This window comes from Culex quinquefasciatus, chromosome 3 (genome assembly GCF_015732765.1).
Source record: "Culex quinquefasciatus strain JHB chromosome 3, VPISU_Cqui_1.0_pri_paternal, whole genome shotgun sequence".
NCBI classification, from domain to species: domain Eukaryota; kingdom Metazoa; phylum Arthropoda; class Insecta; order Diptera; family Culicidae; genus Culex; species Culex quinquefasciatus.
Genome location: NC_051863.1, coordinates 156,565,444 through 156,581,263, shown reverse-complemented (window position 1 = coordinate 156,581,263; position 15,820 = coordinate 156,565,444). Strand labels below are relative to the sequence as shown.

General features: G+C 35.2%; 1 protein-coding gene across 1 annotated transcript; it reads left to right on the top strand.

Moving 5' to 3' along the window:
* Nucleotides 1-78: 78 nt before the first annotated feature.
* On the top strand, nt 79-14,910 carry LOC6042308 (cohesin subunit SA-1). The gene is given in 7 exon segments (XM_038262942.1): nt 79-220; nt 300-405; nt 462-1,793; nt 9,099-9,415; nt 9,418-10,580; nt 14,097-14,485; nt 14,545-14,910. Coding segments are annotated over 6 exon segments (3,510 nt in total). The 5' UTR covers nt 79-220; nt 300-322; the 3' UTR covers nt 14,771-14,910.
* The last annotated feature ends 910 nt before the right edge of the window (nt 14,911-15,820 follow it).

Genomic DNA, 15,820 nt, shown 5'->3' with positions numbered 1-15,820 from the left:
CGAAAAGACTTTTGATCGTCGAATCAAACTCTCGACAGACGCGTGATGTTTGTGACGCTCAACGTGTTGTGACAGTTTGCTCAGCGCCAACGCCAGACATTTTGGGAAATTTTGTTTGAGTTGGTGAAAATTTATGATTTTAAATTAAAATAAACCGTTTTCAGAGTATTTTCCACTAAATTCGCTTACCCTCTTGCAGAGGGTTCGAAAATCTATTAAGGTACGTAACAAATTCTTAGTCTATCTTAAGAAAAAGTGAAATAACTTGAAAGCGTCCCGCTTTGTTTACAAACTTTCAGAAGGGTCGGAAATTTGCGCAAAAATGCATCGCCGCGGAGGAAAACGAATTCGGATGGACGAACCGCCCCCGGATTTCGACGAACCGATCGAGCCACCGTACCACAGGTTGGCTCTAATCAAAATGTGTAATTTTGCGTGATTTGACCTACTTTTTTCCATAGTGAGCCCCACAACGAAAGTTGGTCTTCCGGCGGAGCCGGAGAGGGTCCATCGGAGGAACATCACCCGGAGGAGGGTGGTTCCGCTGTTGCTGTGGCAGCTGGTCCGCAACCGACGGGGGGTGGTCGGGTAGGGCGTATGACTCGGTTGAGAGCGCGCGGAGGAGTTCCGTTGAAGGCGCCGATCATCGACGAGGACGATGACGATATCTTTTTCGGGGCGGGGAGGTTCGAGCAGCGGCAGGAGCTGCAGAAGAAGAGGAAAGCGCCGCGGAAGGCACGCGGGGAGGGAGCCACGCCGAAGGAGCCCAAGGAGAAGCGGGTTTATCACGAGGCGGATGATCGGGTCGTGGTGACGGACCGGGAGAGCACCATGGACGAGAACAGTTTGTACTACATTTTGAGACATTCCAAGTCGGCGATTACGGGCATTGTGGACGATTGGATCGAGAGTTACAAGCTGGACAAGGATTCGGCGCTGATTGCGTTGATGAACTTTTTCGTGCACGCGAGCGGTTGCAAAGGGAAGATTACGGCGGAAATGCAGCAGACCATGGAGCACACGGCGATCATCCGGAAGATGACGGAGGAGTTTGACGAGGACAGCCACGAATATCCGCTGATTATGCCCGGGCAGCAGTGGAAGAAGTTCAAGATGAATTTCTGTGACTTTGTGCAGACGTTGGTGAAGCAGTGCCAGTACTCGATCATCTACGACCAGTTCCTGATGGACAACGTCATCTCACTGCTGACCGGTCTGTCCGATTCGCAGGTTCGTGCGTTCCGTCACACGGCCACCCTCGCCGCGATGAAGCTGATGACCGCCCTCGTGGACGTTGCGCTGCTCGTGTCCGTCAACTTTGACAACGCCGCCCGCCAGTACGACGCCGAACGGTTGAAGCCCCGTGACAAGCGAGCCCCGGACCGCCTGGAATCCCTGATGGCCAAGCGAACCGAGCTGGAGGAAAACATGGACGAAATCAAGAACATGCTCACGTACATGTTCAAGTCGGTGTTTGTGCACCGCTATCGGGACACGCTGCCGGAGATTCGCGCCATCTGCATGTCGGAGATCGGCATTTGGATGCAGAAGTTTTCGCAGAACTTCCTGGACGATTCGTACCTCAAGTACATCGGCTGGACGCTGCACGACAAGGTCGGCGAGGTGCGGCTGCGCTGCCTGCAGGCGCTGCTGCCGCTGTACGAGAACGAGGAGTTGAAGGGCAAGCTGGAGCTGTTTACGTCCAAGTTTAAGGACCGCATCGTGGCGATGACGCTGGACAAGGAGTTCGAGGCGGCCGTGCACGCGGTCAAGCTGGTGATTAACATTTTGAAGTGAGTATTCTTAATCGCTTTTTAACAATTATTTGACCATTGTTTGATTTACTGCCGTTCTACGCGAGGTTTGCTCGTTGGACTCTAGTTACATGAGACAATTATGCGTAAATCGACAGTGTACTACTTTCAAAAGTAAATATATTCAAATATATAATTAAAACACTTGCAAATTTCCCCTAATTAAAAATATCCCTGGGCTTTGTCATAATGAGTGTCATAGGTATGATGCTTGTTTGGCAAAGAGTATGATTTGATTCGATGTGGAATTAAAATCGAAGTGTTCAGTATATTGCTGAAGCTTCCATTTTTACACATGGACACCACTTCATGCTGCGAGAACCCACTTTGGCGTAGTCTCAGGGCTTAATCGATGGCCGGTAAGCTGTCATCGAGACAAGGAGGTTCTCTGATAGTGGAAATATCACATTTGTACAATGAACCGCTACAGATGTGATTTTCCCTATCTTAATGTGGGTGTCAGGTTAGGATGCGGGTTTAAAAAAATAGTGTTTGTAGAATTTAGGATTTTAACTATAAATATCAACTTTTTATACTTTGCCTTTAGTTATTTAGGGACAAAATTAGTAACAGTGAATTTAGTAATTCTATCAGAATCGGTGATTTTCATTCAAGTAGCATAAAAACCATTCTGATTTGTCAAAATTTCCATAGAGTCTCGATCAATCAATAGTGAAATGATATCAGACTAAATTCGTTGATCTGTTGAACTAACGACTGTCGGATTATGATTGTATCTACCATTGTTGCGAATTGAGGGTCTACTGGAATTCTGACGATCAAATGGTCGTCTCTTTTTTAATTCATGACTTGTAAAATATGAACTGTTAATTTATTTTTTTTTTTGTTTTTGTTTTTTTTTTTAAAGAAGCCAGACAGGTTTTAAAAGAAACGTTCTAGATTTTTTGGCTATTAATTAAAATGTCGGGTATTTGAGAGAAGAGTAGCTTTCGGATAGGTTGCTTTAAATCTTGTATTCAATTCAAGTTAGGTAGTTATCCGCAAATGAATATTTGGACTTATATGAATAATTGAACATTTTGGACTTATGAATAACACACAACTGTGCATTTATTCTAGAGTCAGATCCATACAGCGTCAGTGTTTATTTGGTCGAAGTGTACTAATTCATTGGCAGATCTGGTTCTAGTTGTAATGTACGACAAGACTACTGACGGACGTGACAGGACGAGGGCCCAGTTTAGAGGTTTCGACATCAACGATGTGCGGCTGGATCACCCTCCCAAAAAAAAAAAAAAAAAATTTCCCCTAATTAAAAATATATAATTCGGAAAGATAAAAATCACACTCAATATTGAAAGATTTTACTGTTGATTTGTACTGTATTTTATGATAATTTTAGCTCCAAAGTGTGAGTGTTAGTTCAAACTAAAAATCTCAAAATATAGATTTAAAAAAAATGTAAGGTGTCTGCCCTTTTCATCAAACTTTATTTTTTAACAATGAGAATTAAACTAATAGTTTCCGAAATTTCGTCATTTAAAAAGGCGACAAAATTAAATTTAAAAAAACTTATTTAAAAAAACTCAAAAAAAAAACTGTGTTTTTCTGTGTCCCTTTTTTCTGAAAAGTCCTAATCTTATTCAACATCCTTGCTCAAGACACCAAATCGATCAGAAAATAACCTTCTCAAGATAATTAGATTTCAAATAGTCGCATGCCTATCCTGTATGACAAATTGCCAAATTTGCATGGAGTCTTGTTGGAAAAAACTAATAAAGCTAATTCAATTAACCCTCTACGACCCAACCCTGCCCTCTAGACGGGCTTCGATCCAAAAAAATTCCAAAAAACCATTTTCAGCCTACTTTTGATCTTTAAAAAGCATTGGAAAGAAGAACTCTTAAAAATATTAGAAAATTTTAGGTTTGGAAGTTTGACTTATTTTATGTAACTTTGGCAATGTTTTTAAAAATTTCATTTTTTTGTGGGGTCAACTTTGGCTGTGTTTTTTTACTAACATTTTCTATATTTTGAATAAAAAAAATATACTGTAATTTTTTTTTTAAATTTTAATGGTATTGGTGCAGAAAATGTGAAAAACAAGCATGAAAAAATTGGCAAGGCAAAATGTAATGATAGGAGTTGGTAAAATAGGACAAAACTGGAGTTTTTTTTGAAAAGGTCCAATAAACTAAATTTCCAGTTTTTGCTTGTTGGGTGTTTTTGAAACCGCCTTGAGTCAGGAGTATTAAAAAACATCAAAAAAAAAAAATCTGAAAATTTGGTTTATTGGACATTTAAAAAAAACTCCAGAAATACTATCAAAACATAAATAAACTAAACAAGATAAATGCTAGTTAAACTACTAAAAATAAAACAAGAAAAACATAAAACAAGAAAAAAAAGTTTTCCGTGAAAAAAAATTGTTCAAAATACCCTCCTAAACATAGAAAAATCAAATTTTTAGAAAAAAAATGGGCAGTAGAGGGTTAATTAAGAGTAATACAAAATTGAAAATTGCAAAAATTAAGTTAATAAAAAAAATTCATAAGTAAAAAAAAATCTTGTGATAGGTAGTATTGTTTTTTTTTGCAAATATAAATTTTGTAAAAATCCGAGAAAAATTTGCTCTGAAGAAAGATTATTAATGACATTATTGATGAACAAGGTTCATTTTCTAAACAATCTGATTTTTTGAAAATTGAGGGTTGAGTGTATATAAAATTGTTAATGAAAAACATAAGATATATTTACACACTATTTGTTCGCTAACTGGGCTGATCGAAAAATGACAAGATACATCGATGCATTATATTTTCTTAACAAAAAATAAAAATTAATGTAACTCACCAATAGCAAAATCTTTTAAAACTATAAACATGCAACTTTCTGAAAACTTTAAAGTTATTTTTGGCATTTTTTTTTGCATCCACTAACCCCTCGATCGTTTTGCTTTATTTTTACTTTTGACGTTTGTTTGTTTTTTCGCTCAGTTAACAACACCCAGCTACCGAACAAGTACTATATAAAAATAAGCTTTCCGTTTAGTTATCAAGTTTGTTAGTTTGGCAGCACTGCTTTGAGATATCTAAACCCAAATGAAAGTTATTGCTGACCCTGTACTCTTTGCAGCCCAGTCAACAAACAATGCATAGCTGTGATAATTATATAAATTAAAAACATTAATTCTTTTAAATTTTATTATTTATCAAGCAATACTTTAAAAAAGCGGTAATTTTACCGTTTTCCGGGTCAATTTAACTACTGAACTAAAATGAAAAACGCAAAAAAAAATAATTTTCAAAAAATAAAATTCATTTCAAAGCGTTTTTTGGCTTAACAACCTTACAGAAAAAAAAATCCGGTGAAATTTGCTTTGGAAACGATCAGTACAAGATCCGGTTTCAGTGCTAACAATGTTTTGATAGCTGGAAACCCCGCCTTACCTTATCTTAACTAAATGCCTTGCACGGCGTGAGCGAAACAATTGGTTTGGTAGTGTGTGTGAGCACCGTGTTAAGAGGTTGGTCAAACAAAAAAAAAATAGAACCCGAATGATTTGACATCAATAATTGTCAAATTATTGAGATTTTAGTGTCATTCAGAATTATAAAATGAAACATTCGATCAAAAATCTTAATTTTAAGATTTTAGTATTGAAAAAAATTATAAAAAAGCAAATAAAAAAATCATAAAACATTTCTAAACAAAAAAAAAATCCTGAATAATTAAAAATAGAAATATAAAGAAAAATTGCAAAAAAAAAATTAAAAAACTTTAAGATTTTTTTTGTTGTTTTCCTTTCCCTTTTAAATTTTTAAAATTTCATTGATTTTTTGTTTATTTTTGTAGATTTTTTTGATATTTTGTAATTTTTTAAATGATTTAAAGTGTTTGAATGTTTGTTTTTCGAATATTAACAACATTAACTTACAGTATTTTTTACACATTCTTGGTGAAAAATAAAAAGATCAGAACATTCAAAAATTAATGCTCCATCATTCAAAATTCAAATTTCAAAATTTCGAAACTTTTTTTTATATTTTTTAATAAAAATGTTTAAAATTCAGGCTTAATTTTTTTCGAATTTTTAAAATCGTAATTTAAAAAATCTGAAATTTCTAAATTCAGAATTTTAAAAATCTGAAATTCAAAACTCAAAAAAAATCAAAATTAAAAAAAAATCAAAATTTGAAAACTAAAAAATATTAAATTTAAAAAAAATTTGAAAACAAAAATAAAACGGAAATCTCAAAAATCACAAATAAAATTTAAAATCTTAAATTCTTAAATTCTTAAATTCTTAAATTCTTAAATTCTTAAATTCTTAAATTCTTAAATTCTTAAATTCTTAAATTCTTAAATTCTTAAATTCTTAAATTCTTAAATTCTTAAATTCTTAAATTCTTAAATTCTTAAATTCTTAAATTCTTAAATTCTTAAATCTTAAATTCTTAAATTCTTAAATTCTTAAATTCTTAAATTCTTAAATTCTTAAATTCTTAAATTCTTAAATTCTTAAATCTTAAATTCTTAAATTCTTAAATTCTTAAATCTTAAATTCTTAAATTTAAATTCTTAAATTTAAATTCTTAAATTCTTAAATTCTTAAATCTTAAATTCTTAAATTCTTAAATTCTTAAATTCTTAAATTCTTAAATTCTTAAATTCTTAAATTCTTAAATTCTTAAATTCTTAAATTCTTAAATTCTTAAATTCTTAAATTCTTAAATTCTTAAATTCTTAAATTCTTAAATTCTTAAATTCTTAAATTCTTAAATTCTTAAATTCTTAAATTCTTAAATTCTTAAATTCTTAAATTCTTAAATTCTTAAATTCTTAAATTATTAAATTCTTAAATTCTTAAATTCTTAAATTATTAAATTCTTAAATTCTTAAATTCCTTAATTCTTAAATTCTTAAATTCTTAAATTCTTAAATTCTTAAATTCTTAAATTCTTAAATTCTTAAATTCTTAAATTCTTAAATTCTTAAATTCTTAAAATCTTAAATTCTTAAATTCTTAAATTCTTAAATTCTTAAATTCTTAAATTCTTAAATTCTTAAATTCTTAAATTCTTAAATTCTTAAATTCTTAAATTCTTAAATTCTTAAATTCTTAAATTGAGCATGAGCATGAGCATGAGAGACCACCCATGGTTGTCCTTCTCCGTTGCTGAACAGGACCGTAATATCCTATCAGCACTACCATTCAAAGGATTCAACGATCTATGATGTTTCTCTTATCAACAGCATGCATGAATGCGCTGAAAAGATAAAACAACAAGATCATCAAAACTAGAGCAGGTGCGAATAAGTAACAGTCATTGGCCACCAACGGCGCCCGCCATGTCAGTTTGTAGATCTCGGGGGATTGGGGCGGGAATGTTAGTTAGCACAGGTTGCTACCAAGGGTGGGTTCTATACGATATCCACACCCCCACGTGTGCCGGAAAAACTACTTCTACTTGGGATTTTGTTAGTGGGTAAGGGTAATGGTCAGGATTCATCATAGAAGATGATGATGTGACCCAAAAATCAATAAGTTTTGTTTATAGGGTGATGTATTATTCTCAAGGCAAACAATCGAATGCTGCTGATGAGACAATTCCCGTTTATTTGCTGTTGAATTTAGCATTTATGATTCAATCTTAGACAGCCGGCTGTGGAAAGAAGAATCAAAATAGTATGTAATTAAATGTTGAAATATTATACTCAGCATAACATTTACATAGAGTAAACCGACCATGGAGTAGAAACGATTTGAATTTTGAATTATTATAAAATAAGCAACCAATAAATGACTGAGAAGATACGATGTTATGAAAAGGAATTAAATAATCACGTTGAATTAACATTCATTGTCATGCTTTACGAGCTAAATTACTAAGCGGAAGTCTTATCACGGGAAACGACTGGTCGAGTTGTAAGGTGGTGTATATCTAGCGCGAAATTTAAAACGAATCTTCTCATTAAACAATTACAAAAAACAAAGAAACCCGGCTGAATGTGAACCTCGACAAACTAGAAATACGATCGCAACATTTCAACTACAACATCTACCCGGGTAGAAAATTAAATTTAATAGGCTGAACGAAACGTAGATAAGATAGACTTAAACATATTTCAAGAATCTTTTGAGTAGAATGTTCCTTAAAGGAACGAGCTCACCAATTCAGCGTCTGCTTGTCTCTGGAATCTATACGATCCCGAAAAACACCAAAATATTCCGACGGCGAACGCGAAAAAATCAAACGAACCGACGGAACGACGCTCCAAATCGAACTGGCGAACTGGTTGTCATCGAAGCGACCAGAGCCAGCCGCAGACGCGAAAAAATCAAACGAACCGACGGAACGACGCTCCAAATCGAACTCTTCTTAAATTCTTAAATTCTTAAATTCTTAAATTCTTAAATTCTTAAATTCTTAAATTCTTAAATTCTTAAATTCTTAAATTCTTAAATTCGGAATGAAATTTTACAAAAGAATCTGTATTAAAATTCATAGATTCTGAATTTTTTAAAATTTCGAAATCTAAAATTTAATCATATTAAAATTTAAGATTTTGGTTTTTTTGAGCTTATATTTTTGAAGGTTAATTTTATTTATTAGATTTTTAAATTTTGTTTATATTGGTTTATAATTTTCTATTTTGTTTATATTGTTCAAAATTATTGTAGTGTCCCTCTGATTTGCAAAAAGATTTTTTTTGGTGACACAACACAAAGTTTTTGCTTTAATTCCTTCAAACATAAAACGAGTTTCATTTTTTTTATCAAGTAACATTTCTTGAATGCTGGTCGCGTTTTTATATATGGCGCGGATTGAGGTTTCGGTCGGCGCGGATTTTTTTTCGACTTTTCCGTAACAACCCTGAATTTATAAGTATACTCAACCCCCGGTGGTTAAACAAAGACAAACTGAAAAGTTCTCACAATTACTATCAAACCAAACGTTTGGTAGTTAGTGTCAGCCCTGTGTAACAAGAGTGTCAAACTAAAAAGTGACCCGTTCGTTTGACATCAATTTGGTGTTTCAGTTTCAGTATACATAAAAAAAATAAACGCTTAAAAATGGACTTTTATACAAAAATTTAGATAGTTTTTGGAAACTTTTTCTTATTCTTGTAAACCCTTAGTTAACAGAAATAATTTCTCTAAAATGGAAATAATTGCTCCTAAACAGTTGGTAATTTACAGAGGAAAACTTTGTGTTTTTGACTGTTGTATACTCTATTTCTGGGCTGATAAGCATTTTTTCAGTTCAACAATATAACTAAATATTCAAATTTTGACTACTTTTTATGTATGCATTTCAGAATTCACCAGGACATCCTGACGGACAAGGACTGCGAAATCGTGTACGAGTTGGTGTACTCGTCGCACCGTGGAGTCGCGCAGGCCGCCGCCGAGTTCCTGAACGTGCGCCTGTTCTGCCTGGACGCCGACGCCCAGGTGACGTACACGAAGCGCGGCAAGAAGCGGCTCGCCAACACCCCGCTGATCCGGGATCTAGTGCAGTTCTTCATCGAGTCGGAACTGCACGAACACGGAGCTTACTTGGTGGATTCGTTTATCGACAGCAACCCCATGGTCAAGGACTGGGAGTGTATGACGGATTTGCTGCTGGAGGAGCCGGACCGGCGGAGGAAACCCTGGACAACAAGCAGGAATCGACGCTGATCGAGATTATGGTTAGTGCGGTGCGGCAGGCTGCGACGGGGGAACCTCCGGTGGGCCGGGGAAGCAGCCGGAAGATGACGCTGAGCGCCAAGGAGATCAAGCAGGTTCAGGACGACAAGCAGAAGCTGACGGAGCACTTTATCCAGACGTTGCCGCTGCTGCTGAACAAGTACAGTGCCGACAGCGAGAAGTTGACGAATCTGCTAGCGATTCCGCAGTACTTCGATCTGGAGTTGTACACGACGACCAGGCAGGAGGCGAACCTGCAGGCGCTGCTGGACAAAATGACGCACATCATGTCGATCCACGTTGATCGGGAAGTGCTGGAGACGTGCTCGAAGACGTTCGAATTTTTGTGCACAGAGGGAAGCGCCATCTACACCCGGTGCGACGTGGCCAGATCAAACGTAATCGACGAGTGCGTCAACCGGTACAAGGAAGCCATCGACGACTATCGAAACCTAATCGCCGGCGAAGAAACCCCCAACGAAGACGAAATCTACAACGTCAACATCAGCCTCAAAAAGGTCTCCATCCTGTACTCGTGCCACAATCTAAACCCGTGGAACCTGTTCGATTCGCTGTACCAGGACATCGAAGAAAGCCTGTCAGAAAACGCCGGCGACAACGGAATCCCGCACGAAGCCCTCGTCTACTGCATCGAGGCGTGCTTCTTCTCCATCAACTGGGGCCTCTACTTCCTGGAAAACACCATGGACCGATCGGCGGCAGCCGAAGTGGACGAACTGTCCACCAACCTCAACAAGTACCTCAACGCGTGCAACGAGCTGATGCACTACGAGGTCGCCCCCACCGTCCAGGAAGCGGCCTACATGTCCATCTGCGACCTGGTGGTGGTGTTCAGCGATCAGCTCGCCACCCATCAGAACGAAAGCATTCGCAAGTTGGTGTTTGTGCCGAGTGCGGAGCAGCAGGGCTTGCTGAACGAGTTTGTCCAGGCGAACGTGTTCTCGACCGAGCAGGAGGAAGGTCACGACGAGACGCGCATCGAGGAGCTGCACAAGCGGAGGAACTTTTTGGCCGCGTATTGTAAACTGATTGTGTACAACATTCTGCCGATGAAGTCGGCCGCGGATATCTTTAAGCACTATTTGAGGGTGAGTTGATACCTTTTACATGATTATTTCCTTTTGAAACTGAGTACGGAGATTGGGAGGCAGTCAAGAAAAGTTGCGTATTCTATTCGTGACCCTCTAATGTTCCAGAATGCTTAAATTCGAAAATTTACAAATTCAAAAATCCAAACATTTCTAGATTCGACTTTTTTTAATATTCTATGCCCCTTAAGTTTTTAAATTTTAAGATTGTACAATTTCAAAATAAAAATTCCAAGCAATTTTATCATTCTATTATTCATAATCTTGAATTTAAAAATTCAAAATTTTTAAAATTTACAAATCGAATTTTTATGAATAAAATTCAAGAATTGTTTGATTTTAAAGTTTCAAACAAATTAAATATCATAAAATACTTGAATATTATAATTCTAAAATGTTCGTGATTTTTAAGATGCTAAAACTTCTGATTTGTTTTCAAATTCAAAAACCAAAAAAGAAAAAAATAAAAATTTCTAGAATCCTATAATTTTAAAACCAAAGATTGTAAAATTAAAACAAAATCAGAAAATATAAACTCCTTAAATCTTAAAAGTTAAAAAATACAAGGTAAAAATCCAAAACATCAATAATTGTTAAATTTACATTTTTATAAAATTGTTAAAGTTGCATGACTTAAAAATTTTGAAGCTCTAAAATTAAAAATTAAGGTTTGTTAAATTTTATAATTGAAAATCTATGTTTCCAAAATTTTAAATAGTTAGATTTTAAAATTTAATAAAATCAAAAATCCAAAAAAAATCTTATACTCAAAATGTTTTACTTCCTAATTTTTATAAATTTTAAATAATTTAAAAATCAATAATTGTCAAATTTCAAAAATTCTGGAATTTAATACTTCTAAAGTTCAAAAACTTTAAATTCTCAAATTGTAATTAACCCTCTACTGCCCAAATTTTTTTCGAGAATTTTTATTTTTCCGTGTTCAGGAGGTCATTTTGAGCAACTGTTGTTCTACGAAAAACTTTACCTCTCTTGTTTTATGTTTTTCTTGTTTCATTTTTAGTATTTTAATTTGTATTTATCTTGTTTATGTTTGTTTTTGGTAGTTTGTTTTTGGTAGTATTTGGCCTACTATACCACCTCCTATCATTACATTTCGCCTATCTAATTTTTTCATGTTTTTACAGTCACTTTTTCAATTTTTTGCATGTTTTTCACATTTTCTGCTATAAAATGGAACCATTATCATTTAAATTGTAAATAAATGCGTAGAGGCATAGGCTGGGGCACTAGAAAAATTACTGCATACTTCTGTTTACTTCAAATATAGGAAATGTTAGTAAAAAACACAGCCAAAGTTGACCCCTAAAAAAATTACATTTTTAAAAACATTGGCAAAGTCACATAAAACAAGTCAAACCTCAAACCCTAAAATTTTCCCAAAATTTTAAAAGTTCTTCTTTCCAATGCTTTTTGAAGATCAAAAATTGGTTGAAAAATGGATTTTTGGCGATTTTTTAAATCGAAGCCCGTCTATAGGCGGGGTTGGGTTGTAGAGGGTTAATATAAAAACAAAAAATAAAAATAGATTTGATAAAAGTGGCCACGTGGTTTATGGATGGTCCCTTATTAAAAAAATACAAATTCTACCATTTACCAAAAAAAAAAAAAAAATTACAGAAATTCAGAAAAATTATAGACATTAAAATAAATGGACCATTAAAAAAATCTCTATTAAAACTCCTCAATTTTTTTTTAAATTAAAATTTGCTAATTAAAAATCCTAATTATAAAAACCAAAAATCTATATGATGAAAAAAAATTACAAATTCAAAACACAAAAAAAAAACATTTAAATTAAAAATTATTAAATATTACGAAAATACATATTTTAAATTCTAAAAAAAAAAATTTAGAAAAATCTAAAGTTCCTGAAATTTAAAAGAACCTGAAATTTCAAAAGTATTGTATGTATGAAAATAAAAACACACCAAGATTTTAAAATTTCAAATGGAGCAGCGCTAGAAATGACAGTTCTCATATAAAAAATGTAAAATTTATTAATCCAAACATTCTTAAATTCAAGATTTTTATGATTTTAAAATTTCTTAAATTCTATGCTTCGAAAGTTTTTAAATTTTTAGATTCAAAAATCCGAAAATCTGAACTTCTCAATTTTAAATTAAAAACAACTTTAAAAATCGTAAGAATTAAAAATTTCTAAAAATTCTTAAATCTAGATTCTGAAGTTGTAAAATTTAAAACCAAAATCAAAAATCGAAAATTTAAAAGGTAAACAATTGTGAAAGTTTAAAAAATTAGAATTCAACAAAGTTTCAAATTCTAAAATAAAAAAGGCTGTAATTAAAAAATCCTTAATTCTAAAATACAAGAAATTTAAATTATAAAAACTTTCTAAAATTTCAAGTTCTGGATTTTTATTTCTAAAATTTACAAATAAAAATAAAAAAATTAATTCCGAAATTCGATAACTCTAGAAGTCTAAAATTCTTAAATTCATGATGCATAAAAATTAGAATATTTATAAATTTTGATATCCAAAATAAGCAATTATATAACTAACAGATCCAAAAATTTCTGAAATTTTTTGAATTTAAGAACTCTTTGAATCCTAAAATTCTGACATTTTAAACTTGTATAGTTTAAAAGAATACAAATTCCACAATTTGACAAATTTGAAACTGTAAGAATTGTATGATTCAAGAGATCTAACATTTTTAGCCATTAAAATTTTAAAATTCTGATGTGTATAATTTACAAATTTAAAAATCATTTTTGCAGAATTAAATGCAATTTTATAATTCTAAGGATTTTGAATTCAAAAATTCTGTAAATCCAAAAAAATACAGATTTGAAAATTTTAAACTATTATTTGATTTAAAAATTCTAAAATTTTAAAAACTGTACAATTTTAAAATTCGAAATTGTAAAATTCTAGAACTTTAAAATTCTGTACTTTTTGAACTCAAGAATTCTATGATACCATATATATTATGTACCATAATTTCTAAAATTTTGAAATTCCAAAAATCTTATATGATACCAAAAAGAAATATAAAATCAAAACTTTAAAAATTTCAGAGTTGAACGCGAGCATAAAAAATATTAAAATCATAAATTCAAAAACAAAAAACTTAGAATACAAAATGTTTTTTCAATGCAAAGGATCTTAAAAATGTGAAATTCTAATATTGTTTGATTCTTCAATTATAAGAGTCTGAAATTTTAGAATTCTACTATACTGAGATGTTTCAAATTCATAAATTTGAATATTCTAATACTTTCAGTTTCTAAAATGCAAAAATTCTATTTTTTTTTGTTTTTAAATCAGAAATTTAAAGTAAAAATTAAAAAGTTGGTGCAGAATGAAGTTTAAGGTAAAATACATAACAAAATCATTAAATGATTTGGCAGACAAAATCTAACATTCATAATTACAAAAATGGTCTTAACTAAAAATGGATGACTCAGAATGAGTCTAATACTAACTAAAATTTCAACTTTTCAATAAAAAAATACTTTATTTACTTTCAGTGCTACAACGAGTACGGCGACATCATCAAAACGACGCTCGGTAAGACGCGCGAAATCAACAAGGTCAACTGCGCCATGACCATGTGTCTCAGCCTGATCAACATCTTCAAGGACATCCAGGACGCGTCGCCGGGCGGTCGCGTCTCTCGCAACTCGCAAGAGTTCGCCGACCTCAAAGAACTGGCCAAGCGGTTCGCGCTCTCGTTCGGACTGGACGCGGTCAAGAACCGGGAAGCGATAACGGTGTTCCACCGGGCCGGGATTCTGTTCGCGGTGACGGTGCCCGCCGATGGGTACGAAGATCCGTCCGCTCCGCCGCCCTGCATTGCCTTCCTGGAAGCGCTGGCCGAGCTGACCAACAAGCTGATCAAGCAGGACAAGAAGTTGATGTGAGTTGTGGGAAAGTCTAAACCTCTAACAAATGCTAATAAAATCAAATTCCTCTCAGTCTCAGCTTCCTGGAGCGTCGCCTGAACGCGGGAATCCCGTCGAGCCGGTCCGAGGACTGGCAGCCGCTGATGGCGTACAAAAACTCGCTGCTCCACGGCGAAACGGACCAGTTGCCGCCGGCCACTGCCGCGAAGCGGGCCTACTCGCGCAAGAAGAAGGACTACGACCGCGAGGACGACGAGGAGGAACACGACGACGAGGACGATGCGGATTACGTGGCGTAAGTTTGGGAGAAGTCAGGTCGTTCGCCGCAGGATGTGAGTATTTTAAAACAAATCTTTACTGTTTGGATTTTAATCGTGGTAGTATCGTCGTGTTTCAATGTCCCACAACTAAATATATCATACTGCTGGTAGTAATTGAATGGTCGAATTCTGATTTCGATGACAGTCCAGTTTTGAAATGAAACTAATTCAATCAAATGTTTTTAAATATCTTCGTATTTTTTCACCTCCGTGTACGCACGAGAGCAAGCAGCAGTCAAGTGCTTAGTGCTCCATCGTTTTTTCGATTTTTTTTTGTCGTAGTTTACCGTGATTAGCCGCGAGTTTGCTTCTGCAGCATGCCAAAGGCCGGCCGTGGCCGTGGCAGTTCGAGTGCGGCCTCGAAAACCCGCGAAGTTCGTCTACCGGCCGTGCAAAAAGGTAAACAAACCAACGCCGTGTCGGCCGCCATCGCGCAGGGGAGCGTGAGCGCAGATGGAATCGACAAAAAGTTACTACATCCCGGGTATGTTCCGAGATCACCAGTGCGAACCCGTTCCGGTACTTCCGGTGCCACGACCAGTGGCACATCAACATCCGCCAACATCCCCATCAGGAACGAGTTCCAGATGCTGAGCGACGACGAAGAAAATAACAACAATACCGACGGTAGCAGCACTACCGACGACGACGACGACGATGATGCACGGAAAAAGTGCCGACGCCAAAAAGAACAATTCTCCAACGGAACGAAGACCACCTCCAATTTGTGGACACTGGATGGTTTTGGGTAAACTGGCGGTTTTACACCAAGAATCCGACAGACGTAGCGCAATGCCACCGTTGCCAGAAATTCGGCCATGGCTCGCGGAACTCCGGCCCCGCTGCGTGAAGTGCGGTGAGTCACACCTCGGAGGCGTGCGCACTGCCACGAAAGGCGGACTTGGGGGAAAACGCAGAACAAACTAAGCCGCGCGTAAAGTGCGTGAACTGTGACGGCAACCATACCGGCAATTACCGCGGATGCGTCGCGCGCAAGGCTTACCTCGAGGAGCATGAAAAGAGGAAGAA